The 23,139-nt window shown below is 36.8% G+C and overlaps 1 protein-coding gene across 2 annotated transcripts in view; it reads right to left on the bottom strand.

Annotated features, from left to right (window-relative positions):
• Positions 1-12,228: 12,228 nt before the first annotated feature.
• LOC130433018 (uncharacterized) overlaps positions 12,229-23,139 on the bottom strand; it is a 44,815-nt gene continuing 33,904 nt past the window's right edge. The window contains exons 2-3 of one of the 2 annotated variants that reach the window (XM_056762658.1): positions 18,568-18,670; positions 12,229-17,164 (exon numbers count right to left, since the gene is read on the bottom strand). In XM_056762658.1, coding sequence (XP_056618636.1) covers positions 14,121-15,599 — 1,479 coding nt within the window. In that variant the 5' untranslated portion in view covers positions 15,600-17,164; positions 18,568-18,670 and the 3' untranslated portion in view covers positions 12,229-14,120. The remainder of the gene's footprint in view (positions 17,165-18,567; positions 18,671-23,139) is intronic. The other variant, XM_056762666.1, reaches the window with a different exon arrangement.

Genomic DNA, 23,139 nt, shown 5'->3' with positions numbered 1-23,139 from the left:
TCGTGTGTGTCAAGGGTTGGCTGCCGAAATGGTAAAAGTTATCTCATCTATGCTTAGTGAAGATAACACGCATTTGATTTGTGGTAAATGACATGGTAGGTGACTGTATTCTGAAATGAAGCTTGGCTGATAATTTAAAGGGTACAGGTGTGATCCCAGTTAGAGGTGACATAGTAATTGAAGACGCAGGAACCTATCGGTCTTACTACCAGGGTGACCTAGACCTGTCGTGGAACCAGGAGGCTTGTTGTTGCACTCCCACTGTAATGCAAGTTTCTTTTGATAAAAAAAGACACTTCCTAAATGGCAAATGACCCAACACATTGATTTCTTTAAGCTGCTCCTAGACAGAAAATAAAAAGAAACCGTGTGGTCCTTTCGTTCTAGTGTGTAGTTGCAATGCCACTAGAAGGAATTAGTTCTTTCGACTGAAAAAGATATACAGCAATGGGCGAAAATTAGTTTATGCAAATACCAATAGGCCATAAGTACCTGGATGGACTGCCATTTCCATCAAGATGCCTCCATGCCATCAGGCCACAACATTTGAAAAGCTACCTAATTCAAGATGTGACAAAATTGAAAATACCAGAAAATTGAGGCAGAGGCAATTTTTACACGTGATATTGATTTCAAGAAATGTCCGCCTCATTGTTATGGTACTTATTTACAAGAGCAAATTTGGTAGCACTTTATTTTACATTCCTCTTTCCCATGTTCTGTGTACTCATTAAAGTAAATATAGTAACTGGGTTAATAACCAAGTACTACCCCTAAAATAAAGTGAAACCGTAAATTTATTTGGTGGCTACATCATAGGTGAACGAACGTTCAGGTAACATGACAATGAAAATACGGTGGACGTATGTTTGGAATGTATGCATACAGCAGAAATGAAAGAAACTGTATGCATAACATACCGATTTAACAGTCAAGGAGTAGGCAATTTTGGATAAAAAGTAATGATTTCTTCAATCAAGTTCCAGTTTTCCTTTAACCCAGCCCATAGGGGAAGTCTTACCCAAGTGATGTACCTAGGGATGTGCGAGATTAGTCGTCGAGTCATTTACACGGTACAACTTCTACTAGTTGACACTGAAAACAACAGTCTATTACCTGGAAAATTACACTAAAAGTTATAATTCAAAATACTTTGTTTAATTATGCTATTTAAAATGTTTTTAAATGAAACAATAAAATGAATGTGGTTGAAAAAATAAGTATTAATAGTTTTTGAAAGTTTGGAATGCATGTGACCCGCGTATTAAATGTAAATTTATTAATCATTGAGTAAGAGAGTAAAATGTGTTCTTTCTACAGTTTTAGCGCCAATGCTCTCTCTCTCTACAGTATTAAACAATATTAAATATTATATTATATTTTTTAATACAATATTAAAGTGGTTCCAGATTAAAAATGACCCTCATAACTGCTCTGTCACCAAGGTAATGCTCGAACAAAAACAACTAAATATCTTGGTTCCAACAAACAGAAAAACAATGTAACTCACATGCTGATCCGAATCAAAGCTACCTCCTCGAGGGTGATTTTAAGACGATGTTTCTCCCCATGACTCTCTGCTGGAAAGTATCTCCATAGATATCTATGAGTAACTAGTTATCTCTGCTAAAAGCCTTAGTACCGCGGGTCCTAACGCCTCTTTGCTGGAAAGATTTTATAATATTAACACAGGTCCTAGCTCCTGCCTGACTTTGATCCTTCTTTTTATACATAAAATCCACTTTGATTACTAAAATTTTATTGAACTTTTAGAGTCCTAAAAAAACTGAATTATTTTTTGAAATCTTTTAATAAATTTGTAGGTCACTAGCTAATTGTTGTTATAACTTGGAGTTGACAATACACATTAATAGGATCCTATGATTTCCGCAATGCAGAAAACGTGAAAATCCCTACAAGAAAACTGAATTTGCACGCTTTTGTTTACAACATGCAGAGTTATCAGCATCTGCTTTCACTAAATGGGGATGGTAACACATTTTTTTTAACACATGGTAGCACCTCCTAAACCGCTCTGAGAGTTTACTTCATTAGCATCTGACATGCATTTGACTGTACATATGGGAAAAGCTACTGTCAAACGTTTTTTGTTATGACCTGTCAAAATAAAAGTCAGAATAACTTGAACAAATTATGGCATACAGACATGAAAAAAAATCTGTTATATACTGTATTGGTAACTTTAGTAAATAGTAGCAAATGTATTGGTAAAATGAAAATATAAACTGTTAAAAAAGAGACCTGTTAAAATAAAAGTCTGTTTTACTTGAACAACATACCAAAATGACAAAAAAACTGGGTACTATTATTTACTTCAGTAATTTTATGTAAATGTGCTTGTAAAATGACTTAAAAAAATTACTGTTTAAGGTACTGGTTTATTTGAATATATAATTTTTGTTTTAATTTTTCATATTTTTTTCCAAGTGAGGTTAAAAACACTTTAGTACCTAGGACTTTTACTATAGTTTATGAGAAATACTATCACATGCAACAGATCTTTTCATGTAGGCAAATATACGGGTATTGTATAGAAAAAGATGGAAAACATGGAAACCAGAACAATTTAAATGGAAAGTAAGAAAATTTTCAGAAAAATAGGGATATCACAGATCACTTGATACATAAAAGTACTTAATCCATTCATTTTTCTTCAATTAAAAATGTGTTTTAAAAGACCTTTCAAGCCATTAATTGTTATTAAACAATTGTATTGAACCTACCACCATGCCACCAACTGATACATAAAATATACAGTATTACTATCAATTTAATACAGTACCTTCGTGTTTACATTCTTTTTTCCTTATAGCTTCACTACTGTAATGAAAACAGTCAGGACATTATTTAGAAGCTGTTGGCTGGTGGATGACATGAAGTCCAGTGGTCTGAGTGTGAAGTTATGCTGAGAGCGTGCATTCCTAACAGCCACCCACTTATCGTACACCCTCGAACCCACACTATTCATTAACAGAGTCCTGCTTATTTATGTGTTTTACTGCTGTTTGTTTATTTTGTTTGATTTATTTTGTTTTTTTTGCTCCAGAAGGTAAAAGCAAAAGTAGGAATAACCGTGGTAGCACACCCACGCCGACAGTTTACCTGAAAAAAGCTAACGCAGACCAGTGGGAACAGTTACATTTTTCAGGGTTGTTATGGGAAATCTAGCCATTCCTGGAACATGGCTTGTCCGAGCAAATTAGAGAACTAGAACTGTGAAAGCACAATGCAATATTCATAAATTATTTTGATCCAGATATCATTGGCCTTTTAAATCACTCAATTCGATGTTGCAAGGAAATGTTATGTATTCTATTATTTACAGGTCGCTCTTGTCCCCTGTTCGACTCATCAATATTAATCTTATTTCCTCCGGCATCAAATATCCTGATAAGGCTTCAGTGTTTTCCCCTCACAAATCAAACGTTCTCGCAGGGCAGCACTTCCTCCTGCAGTTTACAGTAATGCTCTATAAGCACATTATTCATGACTTCATTACCAAACCTGATGACTGTAATTAATCTGCCCTATGTGTGGCTGCAAATGTAATCTGCTTCTCTTCCCATTAGCTGCCATCACTAACACCGCGCTTCGCTGAAAGCAAGTAATGGACATATTATAGAGGCAGAATGAGTGAAGAAACTCCATGACTGTGTAATTTAGAGTACTCGGCATTCAAGAGTTTGATGGCTTGCTAATTTATAACCGGCTTTGAAGTGTTTAGTTACAGATGGTCTATGATTGGTCCTGTCTGTTTGATTTTCCTTTCTTCAGCACCAACCAGTGGGAAGGTATTTCGGTACATTTGATTGGGTAGCAGATGTTAATATTATACAAATGGGGTGTCTTTTTTAGGGGTGCAAAGGAGCACAATTTACAGAAAATGAGACATGTATCATCTTTGTAGAAAGTAGAATAAAAGATATTATAGAAGACTTCCACAATCTAGTTAGACCCGTATTATTCCTATTATATGGGGTTAGATAATAGTTAGCATTAATACGAAAATAGTTCAAATTAAATGATGTGAAATAACCAATATTCAAACACCTGGGGTTAATATGGATGGGTATAAGCGTTTGCCGATGTCTACCAAATTGGCATTGGACGATGCCTACAGTGAAACATCGCGATGGACAATGACATTGGGGGGCGGGGCCAGTGTAAGCTGTGTGTGTGTGATAAGTCAATTGCGCGGGTCACACGGCACTGATGTTTCCTGCTTAAATTACGGACGCACAGTTCAGGTTGTCATTGACAAGTTTACACACACACAACGTGAGCGCATTTCTACGATTCACTGCTTGCGTTCACTTTCTACGTCCGTCCCGCGCACACACGCATTGCGCAGCTTCCAAATCATACTCAACTGCGGATAAACATGAATGGAAGAGCTTGACACATGAGCAGAATTTCGTACTGAGGACTCGGCTGTCAGTATTTCTCTTGGGGAATGTGCTGTACGTGTACGGGATGTGCGGACGACCGCGGACCCTCCTGATTACGAACATTGCGTCATGCAGGGGAATCACGATGCCGGCCCAACATCGTGATGGCTATCACAACAAGGAAGTGTCCCCGTAAACCATGTTTATGTTGTTATACATATGTCATTACAAAGCTTGCTATCATTGATAGAAAAATGAAAAGTTTCCCTCGAGAAAATAAGAACTTATTCCCCAAAACTGAAGTTGAGTGACGCTACAGGACATCGGCCCAGAAGAATGGCTTCAGCAAAAGACAGTGCAACTTCAGGAATGGACCAGTCTTGAGTCCTGACGTCAACCCTGTTGAGATGCTTGATGACAATTCAATTATCCTATTCATTAAACTATGTAAAAAACATTTACTTTTTACTTTGATAAAATGTGACAACAGCATCATAAAAAATTCCAATCAGAAACATTACATTTTAAAGCGCCATTCATGTGATGTCAATTTTCAAACTTTAATTAGTGAGTAATGTTTCTGTTAGAGCATAAACAATATCTGCAAAATGATCATAATTCCATGCCAAGCAAGATATTGTCTTTAACAGAATTCGCTTTTCAAGGACTACAGAGAACGGCTGGAATCGGACTACAGCACTCTACTTCCTGGGTAAATGATGTCACTATTCCCAGTTTTTGAGAAACCTCCGCCCAAAGGAATACGCCAATAAAGGGGGGAGGCCTTCCTTAGAGAAGAGCAAGAGCTGCTGGAGTAGTGTTCGGTTATCAGAGATTGTAACCATTTGACTGAAATACACGCTAAACTTTCACTTTCATCACAGTCCTACAGCAGGTGAAAAACAATTCGGCTACACACAGTCTAAGATAACCAGCGGTCAAATAAGAAGAAATCCAGAGGGATGGCTGTGAACAATAGACTTGAAATATAAAGCGTTTTTTGAAACTAGAAATGTGAACATCCATTGTTAAAAAAACATAATCAAAGCTTCAAAAACTGCAAAAGAATGGCTCCTTTAGGCACTCAATTCTGACACTAAATCCAAAACCCCCATTTCCATTTATAAAATAACTGATTATAGTAAAACAAGTCAATAAGATAATAAAATTGCTGCTTGACCTCTTAAGGCCTACTGCTGTAGTAATACCGCCTAGTTTTGCTTGTTTTTTTTCCAGTTACTTCTAATGGTCATTTAGTCATTTTATTCAAAGCACATGTCTGCAGACAGAGTAGGCCTGCCCCTGAAACTGCCCTTGCTCAAGGGCACATTGGTGATTAAGTTTGCTCAGTATCTCTCCAATTCATAAATCGCCTCCACCTGGGATCAAACATGTGCCCTTTGATTTACCGCCCCACAGCCTTTAGCCCCTGGGCTATCACCGCTGTTTTCCTTCCTCTGTGTATCGGGCTTGTGCTGAAACAGCATTAACACATGACATTAAGGAGCATCCGTGCTGAATGACAAACAGAGTTAGAGGAGGGCGAGACTAAAGTACAATTGTGGTCAATTGGACTAACAGTACTAGAAACAGCACTTCAGCGGCACCCAACTGTCTTACAAGCTTTCCTATAGTCCACTGATAAAGCATTGGGCTAGCAACGTCAGGTTCACAGGTTCGATTCTGAGGAAATGTACATAAGCTGAAATGTAACACCGGACGCGGCCCGATGCATCAAAAGACAATAAAATGCATTCGAAGCCATTATAATTTTATATTTTGTCCACACTGGATGCGACGCGACAATCCCATTAGATCAAGAGGCGTGTCGCATTGCGTCCGCTGTAGACACGGTGTAAGTTCCTTTGATCAATGCATAGAGATGTGCATGATCTATATACTGTTCCTTTAAGTGAAGATTATTAGAAACACTACATACAGAAAAAATGTAAAATGATGTTTGTGACATAGTTTAGCTAGTTCAATAAGAAAAGTTCCAGTTACCATGTCAACAGCCTAATTCATTTTACAATGGAGCTATAACACAAACATGTCGTTCTATTGGACTGTATTTAGCTGTTTAATTTGTATTGACATTGTACTTTTCTACTTATAATACCTTAAACAGCAAATGTATTAAACTAATCTACTGTTTATTGAAAACTTTTTAACTAAACCAAACCAGAACAATTCTCTGACAGACCAAAAAGTGAAAATAATATATTTCTTTCTCAGAATTTGCTGTGACTTCAGGGAAATATACCATGAGGAAATACACATTAAATCAATATCAGCGTCACGATACAAGTGTTTCGATTGGCTAACGTGGACCACGTTAATTCCTCAGTCATTAGAGACGATGTAAAGTCATATGAGGTGGTTATTTTTAAAATGCAAATACATTCCACCATCCCAGACAGAGTTATCGTTTATATTGGGATGCTATATTTATGTGCGTGTTGTCTTAAAACAGATGGTTATCTGCATAATTCATATCGTGCATTTCTGTTCTGTCTGGACAGAGGAAGGTCAATCGCAGTGCGGTCTTTGATTTGGCCGCTTGTTCCTACCATCGGAGGATTTTCTGAATGTATAAGCAGTATTCTGAGGAAAAAAGGCGTCCTCGGGTCATACCCGTCGAGACGTGTCATGATTATTCATCCATCCACACACACGCAACTTTAAATGTTTGCCCTGACCTCTCTCTTACAGTCTAAAAATGTAGGCTTATATGTTACACATAGTTTTTTAATTTTCATATAGATAGCAGACATAAAATGAGCAGGCACTGACGTTCTACAGTATACATAAATTTAGCAAGTAATCCTAAAAACTGATTCTCTCCTTCAGAGCGTGACAGACCTTTTCCTATTTAGCACCACGTCAATCCAACTAAATCAGAGATCCACAAGGTGCATAAAGATTTGACTGACTGAGTCTGTTGTGAAAGAACTTCACTGAAGAAAACCTTTGCGATAAATTTAAATGCTGACTGTGAGCCAGAACCCATCACCCAACACGAGTGCCTGACCTCACTGACGTATGCGTGTGTGAATGAGAACAAATCCAGCCATGTTCAACTGCTGGTGGAATGCCAGAGGAGTAGAGCTAACAGGGAGGACTACATGTCAATTAAAACTAATACGTTTGAAATTAAATGCTCAAAAAAGGGTGTGTTTTGCTGTCCACATGCTTTAGGCCATATATCGTAGCGTATTACACGTAAGAATTTGCAATCAAAACAAACGTAAGCAGACGCCCTGTTGTGGTAGGAAGGAATCACGGGTAATGAAACAAACTGATGTCAGTTGAACAAACATGCAGTGAACCATGTGAAGATAAGTGGGAATAGGGCTCTGTCAGGAACATCTACATGGGCGATGCGGTGATGTGTGTGGGCCGCTGCTGAAAACATTACCGAGAAAGAGAAGAAAAGAATGAATGGAAATACTGTACATGAGCAGTTTTAACTACATTCTTTTGGGAAAATTTACATGAACAACGCTGGTCATTTCAACAAAATGCAACATTTGAACAATATGCAACCAACAGAACATTTATAACTGAAAGAAAATAATATACAGCCGAGGAAAAAGACCATTTCAAAATTGTTTTTAGTTTTTCTGATTTTCTACTTTTGGTTAACTGATCATTTTTGATTCATTCTGTGAACTACTAACTATATTTCTCCCGAATTTCAAATAAAAACATTGTGGTAACACTTTATAATAACTGCACGCTATGAATCATTAGTTAAGCATCAGTACATAGTTAATTAATCATTTATGAAGCATTAGCCCCATATTAATAGACATCAGGAAGCAGTTTATAAATACACCTATAAATGCTTTGTTCTTGATTTATAAGCATGTATATAATATGCTTAATAATCAAATTTTCATACTTAATTAAGGATGAATTCATCATTTCTAAATTAAGGATATCATTACTTACAAACAAGTTAGTTAGGAGTTGTCAGTGGTTCATGAGATCATTTAAAAAAGTGTAAGTAAATGATTAATAAACTCTCTGAATGCACATTTATACATCTTATTATTCTGACATATAGTAACAGTTACTTAATGTGTTAATAAATGCTTTTTTAACACACATTCCTGCTGTAATTCATGATTAATTAAGGTAGTTATAAAACATTTACTAGTTGTCAGTTAACTATTTTTGTGAGCTCATCTAAAGTGAGGAATATGTATGCCTTGTAAAGCGTTTACAAATGAGAGTTAAATTCTCAGTTATCTTCTAAACATAAATAGGAAAAACACAGAGGGATACAGAACATAGAAATATTTATTTCAAGATGCCAAAGAAATTAAACTGTACAGCTGTACATATTAATGAATATAAGACGATTTAATATAAAATAAAAAATAAACCTCTGCAAAATTAAAATTGTACAACCGAACGTATAAATTAACATTAAATGAATTGATATAAAATGAAAAATAAACTGTGAAGTGATATGCAACTCTCATTTGTAAATGCTTTACAAGGCATACATAGTCCTCACTTTAGATGAGCTCACAAAAATAGTTCTCTAATAACTAGTAAATATTTATAACTACCTTAATCAATCATGAATTACATCTGGAATGTGTGTTAAAAAACATTTATTAACAAATTAAGTAACTGTTACTATATGTCAGAATAATAAGATGTATAAATGTGCATTCAAAGAGATTTACTTACACTTTCTAAATGATCTCATGAACCACTGACAACTCCTAACTAACTGGTTTGTAAGTAATGTAATCCTTAATTTAGAAATGATTAATTCATCCTTAATAAAGTATGAAAATTTGATAATTAAGCATATTATATACATGCTTATAAATCAAGAACAAAGCATTTATAGCTGTATTTATAAACTGCTTCCTGATGTCTATTAATGTGGGGCCAATGCTTCATAAATGATTAATTAACTATGTACTGATGCTTAACTAATGATTCATAGCGTGCAGTTATTATAAAGTGTTACCAACATTGTTTCTATTTGCAAATTAAAACAGGAGAATCATGTTGGAGTAACTGAAAAGATGCCCTGCGTTTTTTCAGACCCCAAATATTGGAAATAAATAAGTTCATATTCCCTTTTAAGTAACACAACAGTACACAAATCCGAAGCGATTTACACTGCATTGTATTATACATTTGTTTCATACTATGTGAAATCCCCTGGGATCGAACCCATGACCTTGGCATTATTAGAGCCACAGGAAAGGGATTTATAAAAGTACACTTTTAAAAACTTTTTTGATGATAACCTTGATTTTTATCACAGTTTTCATGTCATGCTGTCAGTATTTCACATTGCTGTTGGATGACTTCATGTCACTCCTAAGATCTGATTTTATTGAAATTCAACAGACACTGGACTGGAATCGCCACAACACTATATAGAAATGCTGATTAAATGAACATTTGGAATGATCTATTAATGATTTTCATGGCTGAAAAAAAATGAAACCGCTTCTGGACCAGTCTTTACATCTTGCGAAGAGGTCTATAGCGGGTTACATGTCAAGACAACTATTTCAATGATTATTCATACAACATTAATTATATAATTTGTCACTAAGGGCAAAAAAACGTTTTTCAAATGTCGATTTTAGCTTAAAACTAAATTAGAATCTTGATAGGAAAAGGAAAAAGTCAATGGACATGTTATGCTTAAACTACCCACATGCTTTTTCTCTGGATGAGATGCATGCAACACACTCTCAAACTGTGGGCTTGGAATTGGCTGATGAATTTTTCCAAGAACCAGTTCAGTGAGTGTGTGTGTGTGTGTGTGTGTGTGTGTGCATGTGTGCATGTTGAGGTCAGCTTTATTTAGAGAGCAGGCAGACAGACCACTGGAGCCTTACTCTGACTCTGGACAGGAGGGAAGGCCTGGAAATTTGATATACACACACACACACACACACAAGCACACACACAGTGAAAATCCCTTTAATTCCTGACCTGGATTCAGAGTAACCCTTAGAAACCCTCAGAGTGATGGTGGTTTGCTTTGATAAGGTGTAAAGCTGCTCTGTCTCTCTGTGCTTAAATACGAGTTCTTGGGGAAATTCTATGCAAATGTCAACCTTACCACGAAAACTATTTACAATACTGATAGCTCTGATGTCAATATTGGGTTTAAATAGCCAAGTGAGATCTCAAGGTTTTTAAAGGATGGTTATCTGTAGTTGGAGTGAGTGCCGATCTCAGAATTATCACATCCATGACTGTTAATATTCCTCATAAATGGACACATGAAAATTTAAATATAGTAACTATTTTATGGTCTATGAAGAGCCATCCCTTCTCCATTGCTCTGTGCATTTTCCTTTTCAAGTCTGGTGTCCCTCATTGACAGTAACCGTTTATGTCACATTCAGTACATAACCATGTATATTTACCTCATCTTAAATAGAAAATATGTACTGTACATAGACATATTTTTTTCTGATGATAAGCTAGGGTTACTCTGTACTCTAACACACAATAAACACTTTTGTGTCAAAAGCACACAAATAGCAACATTTATGCATTGAGGCTAGAAGAAAACACTCGCTGCAGGGCACAAGTCTTTTTAGCCGCGAGGCACAGCGCGCTCACGCACCCCCCCAGCACCATATAATATGGTTAACCAAGCACATTGTGAAAGGTATCCAGCTGTGGTGGATAGATGATAGTGGATAGATGATAGTTTGGTGGATTGCATACAAAATGCAAAAGGCTACTTCTACAGAAACAAAGGAAAGAAATAAGAGAAAGAAAGAAAAGAGAGAGAAGAGAGTAAAGGCCCAATCAAGTAGATGAAAAACAGAATTCACTCAAGAATTCTCTCAGTATGTGTAAATTGAGTTAGTACCTCATGTAATCTTTATCCAGGTCCATTCAGACAATAACAACATAATAAGCAGTTTATTTTGGGTCAAATGAGACACCTCCTTTTGTTAAGTTATGGGGTTATGAACATCTTGCTCTAGCTATTCCCCTCACGATAAAAAGAATATGTCATTTTGAATGACACAAAGTGGATTCATATGCAAAACTGAGTGTGAAATAGTGCTGTTCAATGTTAATCACGATAAATCGCATCAAAAATGAAAGTTTGTGTTTATATTATGGTTGTGAAACGATTAATCACTATTAATTGCATCCAGAATAAAAGTTTGGGTTTACATAATGTATTTCTGTGTTCTGTGTATAGAAATTTGGTAATTATAAAAACAATCGCATTTATGTAAGAAAAAATGTAATATTAAAATGAATAAACATTTACAAATAATTTTAATTATTGGCAAATATAAAGAAATACATGTCAACATTTTCCAAATATATGCATGTTTGAGTTCATGTATGTGTTTATAAATACTAAATTAATTCACAGAGTACACAGACATTTTTTTCTGGATGCGATTAATTGCGATAAATCGTTTGACAGCCCTAGTTTATATAATATATGTCTGCGCATATTTGTTTAAAAACACATAAACATACACATACTTGTACATTTTTAGGAAATATTTGCATCTCTATATTCATATATACATGTAATTTAAAATATATGTTAGCATTTGTTCATTGTTATATTTTTCTTAAAGGAGCAATGTGGAGATTTTAGTAGCATCTAGTGGTGAAGTTGCGTATTGTAACCAATGGCTCACTCCACCGCTCCCTTTCGAAGCACTACAGTGACTCTCAGCTACATCTAAGATGTTGTCACATTTTCACATCTTTCCAGAAGGGGATGACGTATTTCCGAAACAGATTGTCTGTTTAGGGCTACTGTAAAAACTCAACTCAACTCAACTCAACTTTATTTATATAGCGCTTTTTACAATTTTCATTGTTACAAAGCAGCTGTACATGAGACACATTTAATACAAGTATGAATTCTAAAGCAGCCCCCCCGGCCAGGCAGATAGTGCAAAACAATATGCAAACGGTGGTGAGGAACCCAAAACTCCCATCGAGAAAAAAAACCTCAGGGGAACCCAGGCCCAACCAGGGGATTCCAGTTCCCCTCTGGCAAAAGCTGCTGCCTCTGCACAAGCTCATCAGTGCTTGCACAACAAGGCTTAATAAAAATATAAAAATTAAAGATTATCATTAACAATCTAATAGCATTTGAAATGTTGTAGAAAAAAACAAAGTTGTCGCGTCCTTTATCCAGCTCTATCCTCTTAGCACTTGTCAGGTCACCGCTTCCCATTCTCAGCTCTGCCATCAGGTCTGGGCATGAACTGCATCCTGCGGTAACCTTGGAACAAAGAGACAAGACTGGCTGAGAGTAGAGTAGTGTTCTGCACTCTTTGATGCAACAAGTACATCATTTGTTGTTGGATGTGTTCCTGGTTCCGGTTGATCTAAATAATGCAGCCTAAATCCTCTGAGGATTAATATTATGGAGGTGTAGTGTATGCAAGATTAAAAAGATGAGTCTTTAGTCTAGATTTAAACTGACAGAGTGTGTCTGCCTCCCGGACCGTGCAGGGAAGAATATTCCAAAGTTTAGGCGCTAGATAAGAAAAGGATCTACCACCTGCACTTGATTTTGAAATTCTAGGTATTACCAACTGACAGGACCCCTTAGAACGTAATGTACGTGGTGGTCTGTAATACAATAGAAGTTCATTCAAATACTGCGGCGCTAGACCATGTAGGGCTTTATAGGTAATAAGCAAGATCTTAAAGTTAATGCGATGCTTTATAGGTAACCAGTGCAAGGTTGACAGAACCGGGGTTATATGCTCATACTTTTTTGTACGTGTAAGAACTCGAGCTGCCGCGTTTTGAACCAGTTGCAGTTTTTGTAATAGGCCCGCAGGGCAACCACCTAGAAGTGCATTACAGTAATCTAGTCTTGATGTCATGAATGCATGAATTAATTTCTCTGCATCTGACAGTGACAGCATATGACGTAATTTAGATATATTCTTAAGATGGAAAAATGCAATTTTACAGGTGTTTGCGACATGGCTTTCAAATGAGAGAGTACTGTCAAATACAACGCCAAGATTCTTAGCTGATGACGAGGATTTTATGGAGCATCCGTCAATCGTTAAGCAGTATTCTTGGTTGTTACGCATAGCAGTTTTCGGTCCAGTAAGTAACACTTCTGTTTTGTCCGAGTTTAGTAGTAAAAAATTGTTACTCATCCACATTTTTAAGTCAACTATGCAATCCTTTATTCGATGAAACTGCTGGGTTTCATGAGGCATCGAGGAAATATAAAGTTGAGTATCATCAGCATAACAGTGAAAGCTAATTCCGTGTCGCTTTATTATATCTCCTAGAGGTAGCATGTATAATGCGAAGAGCAGGGGTCCCAAGACTGAGCCCTGTGGTACACCGTACTGGACTTGTGATTTGCGGGACACCTCATTGTTTATTGCTACAAATTGAAAACGGTCGGATAAATAAGACTTAAACCATTTCAATGCTATTCCGTTAATGCCGACGTAATTTTCGAGTCTATGTAGAAGTATGCTGTGGTCAATGGTGTCAAATGCAGCACTGAGGTCTAGCAGCACCAATAACGAAATACAGCCACGGTCAGACGCTAAAAGCAGATCATTTGTAACTCTGATCAAAGCAGTCTCTGTACTGTGACATGCTCGAAATCCAGACTGGAATTCATCATTAATGTCATTCCTTTGGAGGAAGGAGCATAATTGAGTTGAAACTACTTTTTCCAGAACTTTAGATATAAAAGGTAAATTCGATATAGGCCTGTAATTCCCTAGTTCTTTGGGGTCGAGTTTGGTTTTTTTTTAAAAGAGGCCTTATAACAGCCACCTTAAATGCTTTAGGCACATGTCCTAATGTCAGAGATGAGTTAATAATACTAAGAAGAGGATCTATAATTTCGGGGAGCATTTCTTTCAGTAGTTTTGTAGGTATAGGGTCTAGCATGCATGTTGATGATTTAGATGATTTAATGATTTTAGACAGTTCATCGTGATCTACTGTAGAAAATAATTGCAATTTCTCCTTAGGGGTGCTGTAGTTAGTTTGTTCAGCGGATTTCACTACAGGTTGCATTGTTATAATTTTTTCTCTTATATCTTGGATTTTACTTGTGAAGTAGTTCATAAATTCATCACTGTTATGCTGATAATCAGAATCTGACGTCGATGACGACTTATTTTTTGTTAATTTAGCCACGGTGTTAAATAAGAACCTAGGGTTGTGATGGTTTTCCTCTATTAGTGTTGAAAAGTAGGCGGATCTAGACGTTTTTATTGCATTCCTGTAATTTCGAGTACTATCCTTCCATGCTATACGAAATACCTCTAAATTCGTTTTCTTAAAGTTGCGCTCCATTTTACGGGATGCTTTTTTTAGAGTCTGAGTGTGTTCATTATACCACGGTGTTGGGCTGCTATTTTTAATTTTCTTTAAACGCAGAGGAGCAACTGTGTCTAATATTTCCGAGAAAGTAGAGTTAAAATTTTCAATAGTAGTGTCAAAATCGTCAACGTTATTACTCATGCTGGATATTTTAGACAATTCAGGCAGATTATCGAGAAACGCATCTTTGGTAGTTGAAGTAATCGTTCTACCATATTTGTAACAAGGAGTTTGATTTGCAGCCGTAGGCCATTGAAGCAAACATAATATCAGATAATGATCCGAAATATCTTCACTCTGCTGAACGATTTTAACATCGTCCACATTTATACCATAAGAAAGTATTAAATCTAAAGTATGATTACGAAGGTGAGTGGGTCCTGACACATGTTGACTAACGCCCATGGAGTTAAGAGTGTCTTTGAAAGCCAGTCCCAAGGCATCTGTATCATTGTCTACATGGATATTAAAGTCACCGACGACAAGGACTCTATCTGCGGCCAGTACTAGTTCTGATAAGAACCCACCAAAATCTTTAATAAAATCTGTGTGGTGCCCTGGAGGCCTATATACAATAGCTAGAATAAATTTTAAAAATGTTTTGTCCTTAGTATTAGGTGTCGATACGTGAAGTACCATGACTTCGAAAGAACTGTACTTAAAATTAGACTTCTGAGAGGTAATAAAAGAATTCTTGTAAAGTGCAGCGACACCTCCCCCTCTACATTTTAGACGAGGCTCGTGTTTATAGTAATAATCATGGGGAACGGATTCATTTAGAGTAATAAAATCATCTGGCTTTAGCCATGTTTCTGTCAAACAAAGCATGTCTATTTTATGATCGGTTATCAAATCGTTAACAAAAAGTGCTTTATTTGAGAGAGATCTAATATTAAGCAATCCGAGTCGTAACAGCTGATTATCTGTATTTTGTTCATGTTTGATTTGTTTAACGTTTATTAAATTACTTTCAAGAGGTTTACGCAATATCTTATGTTTGCTAATCCGGGGGACAGACACAGTCTCTATTTTATGTTGTTTGTAAGAAGGGATTATTACATGTTGTATATTTTGTGTATTCTGTAACGCGAGACGGCAAGCAGACAGTTGGTTAAGCCATTCTGTCTCCTTCCTGACCTGGGCCCTAGGTAGTCAGACTTTAGCATTATTAAGACTGTGTGCCAAATTTCTAGAGAGGAGGGAAACCCCATCCCAGGAGGGATGGAGACCATCTCGTTTCAACAGGTCAGGTCTGCCCTCAAAACTCTTCCAGTTATTTATAAAATCTATATTATTCTGCAGGCACCACTCAGACAACCAGCCATTTAGTGATGATAATCTGCTATAAATCTCATCACCACGGTAAGCAGTAAGGGGGCCAGAGAATATTACAGTGTCTGACATCGTTTTTGCGAGCTCACACACCTCTTTAATATTATCTTTAGTGATCTCCGATTGACGGAGTCTAACATCATTTGTGCCGACATGAATAACAATCTTACTGTATTTACGATTAGCCTTAGCCAGCACATTTAAGTTTGACTTGATGTCAGGCGCTCTGGCTCCCGGTAAACATTTGACTATTGTGGCTGGTGTCTCTATGTTAACGTTCCGGACAATAGAATCACCGATCACTAGGGCACTTTCAGCAGGTTTCTCAGTCGGTGCGTCACTGAGCGGGGCAAACCTGTTCGAGACTTTAATCGGAACGGTTGAGTGATGTTTTGTCCTGCGACTATGCCGTCTCACCGTCACAAAGTTTCCCAGCTGCAGGGGATTTTCAACCGGAACCGAGCTGTGTGCGCTAACATTGCTCGCATCCGAAGTGTTTTCTACGGTTCTTACACTCTTACTATCCTCAAATAAAGATTGGATGCGAGACTCTAATTCTAAAATCTTCTCCGTCAGCCTAACTACTTCCCTGCATTTATCACATGTAAAACCCTCGCCGCTGACAGAGAAGGCTAAACTAAACATATGACATGAGGTGCAAGTAACAACAATAGGAATAGAAGCCATAACTCACCGGGTATGAAGTGCAATCCTAACTTACCAAGGTTGCTTGATGAGTCTTAGTATATACGCTTAAAAAGAGAAACAGTTAGCACACAAGACAAATAGGGGGAGATGATATTCCACAATGTAAACAGAAGGCAAGCTAACACGCTAATATGCTAGCGGCGTTACGTTTCAATGAATATAGGTTTAAAATATAAAGTTATAAATAATTCGGCAACGACAGTGATATGTAACGATAGTAAAATACACTAATAATAAGACCAAGAACAAATGTGAGGTGAAGCAAGTGTCAGAGGATACAAACTAGCCGCCGGCAGCGATGCAATCAGGAACCGGAAACCGTGCCGACAACATGACAAAATCCATTGGGGTTTCTGTAGATAGAAAAAGCTCATTCTAATGTAATAAGAACATAAAACTCTTATGTAAGGTCGTTATAAACCTCTGAAGACATAGTTAGGTATATTAGATTGCATTTTCATCAATAGGCACTCTTTCCTGTAGCTCAGTAGTAAGAGCATTGCGTTGACAATTTAAGGTCGTGGGTTCGATCCCAGGGGATTGCACATACTTAGAAACAAATGTATAGAATAATGCAATGTAAATGGTTAAAAGCGTCTGCCAAATGCATAATGTAAATGTAAAAAAATACACACTGGACATTTAAATAAATATTTATGTGTATGTGCCTGTGTTTATAAATACAAATTGAATATGTACAGTGCACAGACTATATTATGTAAACACCAGATTATTCGCGATTAATTGTTGAACAGCCCTAAAATTAAGCAGTTCATAAACTTCCATTGACCTGTATGGTGCTTTTTCTTTCAAGAATTAAGGCTGACCCTGGGAACACAACAATTATTACAACAACTTTAAGAGTGCAAAGACTATAGTAAGTGATCCAAGCCACGTTTTATTTACAATGTATCAAATACTGCCATCAGGCAAGCGTTATAGAGAGGTATTCGGTGCAAGAAATCGTACCTGTGTCTATTAATATTTTACACACTGAGATGTAACAAATTGTCATTGCATTTGAATAATTTTTTTTTTATTGTATATTGTGTTTTGTATATAGTATTGTGTTGAATTGCAGCTTTGAGTCCAGGACAAATTTCCTGTAACAATGACAATAAAGTATAAATCTAACTTAACTTCTTGGTTCACATTTCTAAGATTAGGCACTGATTCACCTCATCTTATTTGCTTGGAGGTCTGGTGCTGTTTGTTTGGTAGTAAAGCCAAATAAATGCATGATTTTAAAGAAAAGAAAGTGGAAAGGTATGAAAAAAACAAAGATGTAAAATTAAGCCAGTAAGCTTCTCGCAACCGTCTTCCATTACATTTAGAAATAGTGATTCAGTAGATAATTAATTGGTTTAGTTGGATTGAAAAATCTCAGCCCATCACTCTGTTCTTATCTTGTACTGATCTTCATTTCATGCTTCTTAGTTTGGCCTGGATTTGCAGACAGCGAGCCTGTCATTCAGTCTCATGCTGTTAGTTTGTCAGCGTGTGTGTCATACATTGTGGGAAAGCATTGGAGAAGCTGTCGAGGGGACGTGTGGGTTAGGGTCTCAGATCCAAATTGGGCCCTAAGAGGAGGACTGCCAGCCAGTTATTGATCGCTTATGTCCAATTTCTGAAGCGTTGTCTTCCCAGAGCGAACGAGACATGTAACTGGCATGCTGTGTGTGGATCTGGTGGCAAATGGAAGGGACAAGTCCAGGTCTTGGCCTCGGTTGGCCTGTGTGTATTGTCAGGTTAATACCTCTCTTTTAGGTTGTCTCGCTGCTCTGCTCAGTCAAGAGAACCATCCCAGCATGAAAAGCGACATTTTATGGTAGACGGTGACAGCAATCCAGCCAAAGCGTCTGAAGAGACATAGCAAAAAAAAAGAGAAGGATTTTAACCCAGTAGTTTATGCAGTGCAGAAAATCGAAGTGAGAGCTTTTTCACTTTTTGTTGTCCTGTTTCTTGGGTGTACAACAAAGATGTATGTATGTGTTTATACTGTATATAAATACAGTATTATTAATATCTACAAGTAGATCTGTATTTGTGAAAAGCACAAACTAACTTTGGTCATCTCAAACAAAAACGCATAATGTTAATGTCAATGTACATAAAACTGCACGGTAAAGGTATGCATCTAAACATATTTCATCGTTCATTCCTCCAGGTCATTCCAAGGCTAAATTATTTTTTATTTCTGTTGAACGCAAAATATATTTTTATTTTAACAACCAAACACTTTGGGACCCATTTGACTTCCATTGTATGGACACAAAACCACAGAGTCATTGCTCTCTAAGAGTCATTTTCTCTCTCAAAATCTGTGTATCACATGTCATTCAAAACCTAATCGTGACAGAGTTTTTATTTTAGGGACAACTAACCCCAATACTACACATTCTGGTGTTGTCAGCATAAAAGCATGTGATGCTCCCAACTATTTTGACCGAAACAAGGTATCTTAAAAAAACGTAAGCTTCGTGGGCAGCACACTGGGTTATAGAACAAAGCAGTTATGTGTTGCCTGTCGTGATCATTCAAGTATTTTTACTGAATGCTGAGCATTAAGCAATAAATTGCTCATTTTAAGGCCCAACACATGTGCTGAAGTGAGAGAGACACATGTTCTCATTTGGTGTCCACCCGAATGTTCATCTAATCAATCATGAATTCAAAGAGAAATAGCCCAGCGCACTGGGGAACACAAACCAAGATTTTGCAACAGCTAAAGAGGTTGTATCAAAAATGTAATCATTTAATTCCTTCCCCTGAGGTCTATTTATAAAGTTATTCAAAGTTTACAGTAGAAGATGTGGCTGAATGGGTCAGAAAAAAAACTTTCCCAATTTCTTATCAGTACCAAAAGTAATATAAGATTTTTTCTACACTAATTGTGCCTTATCACTTTATTGTGATTGGGTGGGTTAAGCTTCAAAGCTCTAAATTGGCGAACTGTAGATGTATTAATGTGTGTGGTCATGCAATTAGCACTCTACTAATTTAATGGCAGAACGAGTTATGAACAAAAAGTTTTGATAAACTCTGAAACGTCTTTTTAAAGAAATAAAGGTGCCTGATTAACTATTTAAGAACAATTCAACTTAAAGGTCCAGTGTATAAAATTAAATGGTGAGTGTTGCAAATTGTAACCAAAGGCTCACTCCAGCCCCCCTTTGGAGGCACGAAGGTGGCTGTTGTCACGTCTCCCTTCTTTACCTGAAGGAGATATTTACGAAACGTGGTCTGTATAGCAGTTTGTCAGTTTACTGTAGAAATAACATGGCCAGTTTCATGTAAAAGGACCTGTAGATGTATGTAGACAGAAATAGCTCATTCTAAGGTAATAAAAACATAACGCTTCATTATGTACGGTCTTTATAAACCTCTGAAGACATAGTTATGTTTTTTATATTGCATTTTTTTCAATAGAAAAAAATGAAATAAAACAGAAAAATAAACAAAATACATATTAACATTATCACACTGTGTTACTTTTCTACTAATATGAATTAGGTTACTGATACATTTTTAAGAAAAATTACAGGAATTTATTTTGTAAAAAACTTGCATCTCTCTGCAATAAAATAATGATGCACTTATGTCTAAGCAGTTGAACAAACATGACAAATTAATTTGCAAGCAATTACTCTATAGTATAACCATAACTCAAAGAAAACTTATTTGGTAGAAACAAGCTAAAAGCTGTGAGAGAGGCCAATATAGACAGTGCAGCTGACTCACTGCTGTGCTGTTTGTGTTTGGAGGAGATAAATCCGCTACAGAGACAAATTCCTGGTGATTCATGAACTGTGAGTTTGTTAATGTGTGTGTTTATGAAATCCTTCACAGTAACTGTAATGGCACTTTACCATAACAGATTTGTTGTTATCCAGCTTCAGCTTCCATGGCAAATGAGGAATCAAGTATGTTATTGCCTAAGAGCTGAGGCACAAACAAATGGATGCAATTAACTGAAAACTTCAGAAAACTTTGCGTAATCAAAATTCTTACTTGTTAATTAGTGTAAAATATCTTTCAAACCATAAAGTTTTATGAATCCTTGGAGGTATGTTAATACACCAGAGTTCAGTCATTTTGAATGCAAAAATCCTTATGACAATATGCATGCTAATAATGATGCATTTATTTGCTACAGAGAAGCCTTAGGTGAGTTATTGTTAGCATAATGTGTGTTGTTTTTGGGTAAAGGCACTTGTTTGGCTCTCTGGCAAATCTAGTGAACAGACTGCTAAGAACAGATGAATGGCCGTGTATAATCAAGCTGTTGTGTTAAGATGCTTCATATATTAGACTGCTTAGAGTCAGTCATATTTGAGGACCAGGAGTGAGTTTAACCTTTCATGTACATATATACAGCATTAAATATTTATTACAAACACAGTTAATAAATGAATACATACATATATATATTATACAGCACATACATACAGCACACAACATTGTCTGAGCTTTTGTGACAGATGGCATACCTGTAAGCTCTGTTCCAAAACCTAGTCCCCGTTTCCAGCCAACACTAATTCAGCGTTTTTTTTTTAAATAAATATGGAGGAAAAAATTAGAGAACCAACATTTCCCTCAATCTATATAATCTTTGATCCCCACTTAGTTCATCACAAAGTATATTACTGTTTGACAGCAATGCATTCTATGGTGGGCAACTATGTATCCAAAGACCTTTTGAAAAGGCATTGTTACAGAACCACATCTATGCTGCCTACAACACTTTTACGTGTACAGTCATGGCCAAGAACATTGGCAGTGACATAAATTTTGTGCTTTGCAAAGTTTGCTGCTTTGTGTATTTTGTAGATCATTTTTCAACGTGTTTCTATGGTATACTTGATATCTTAAAGGTGGGTTGGTTGATTTGGAAAGGTGCTAATTTAAACCTGCTGGCAGTGAAATTATAATCCGACTCTCTATGTGATTTGCCGTTCAAAGCCACGCCTCCTCCAAACACATGAATTTATTTCGTAAATCCACGTAACGAATGACGTCACTCTCTATTTAAACTTGATTGCTGCGCGTCTGTATTTGAACTATTAGTCGCGGCTGAAGAGCATATTGCACCGCGATTGCACCCGTCTATATTTAAGTTGCTTGAAAAAGTACACATGACCTGTAATAGCGTTCGGCCTGAACATTTTGATTGGGAGAATGTTTTTCGGCCTACTCCTTTCAAAGACGATACATAAATATTATTTGACCACTATACTTCTTGATTGCTATCAGGATGTAAAGAGATTTCCAGCCAACATGACAAAAAATGTTTCCGGACAGGATCACCCACCCGGCCTTTGAGTTAGCATAGCACAGTTTTAAAAGGCGTTTATTTACTAAAACAGTGGTTCTCAACTCTGGCCCACGAGATCCACTTTCCTGCCGAGTTTAGCCCAAAGCGAGAGCGATTCAAATGCGTACAGAGCAATCTGCACTTGAATAGCTATCGCGTCACTTAAATCTCATACGCTGATAGAATTGTACAGCACAGCATTAAGTAAAAAGCATGTATTCCTAAAGACACTGATTAACTTGTTCAGGTGTTTTATATCAGAGTTGGGGCTAAACTCGGCAGGAAAATGGATCTTGTGGGCCAGAGTTGAGAACCACTGTACTAAAACATAATACATGGAGCGAGTCAATATTTACAGTGCTTAGCCTTGTTTTTCGCAACATCTGTAATTCATTCTGACATGCTGAATATTCCCTTCTGGGCCAAATTCTGACACATGGCAAACGTTTCTTGCCTTACAGTCCCCTTTTTTGTTAGTAAACATTGTGGCACGATTATGTGGGCGGAGCATAGATGGAGGCAGTTGAAGATTTCCCTGCCCGCTTTACTAACGCTAGCGAGCATGTTTTGATAGCTTGTTTTTGATACAATGATGGGAGAAAATCAAATTAAATTTGAATGTGTACGGTCAGTAGCTGCCTGGGACTGTGACTGTTGTTGAAAATGTGAACTTTAACAGAAGGAACCAAATTGGCCAACCTGTATACACTCACTCATTAGATGAACGAACTGTCAGGATTACCTTCCATACGAGTTAAGTGGTCTGACATCCACACATACCAGATAAACTGAAAGCGTGTACATCTTTAGATGCTTATTTGTACTCAAAGTGGCAAACAGTACCAAATGCCACTACTTAACACATACCATGAACCTACTAACTGTTTTCCCTCCCAAATTCTACTTATGCATTTATGAAACAGCAGAAATAGCAACGGCAAACAGTTTCCTTTATGTTTAGTCTCCGGTCGCTCGCTAACTGTAAACAAAGTTAGCTTAAATATGAGCTAATGC

The sequence above is a fragment of the Triplophysa dalaica genome, chromosome 2 (genome assembly GCF_015846415.1).
Source record: "Triplophysa dalaica isolate WHDGS20190420 chromosome 2, ASM1584641v1, whole genome shotgun sequence".
NCBI lineage: Eukaryota > Metazoa > Chordata > Actinopteri > Cypriniformes > Nemacheilidae > Triplophysa > Triplophysa dalaica.
Note: the sequence above shows the minus strand (reverse complement) of the source record. Positions and strands in the feature narration are given on the sequence as shown.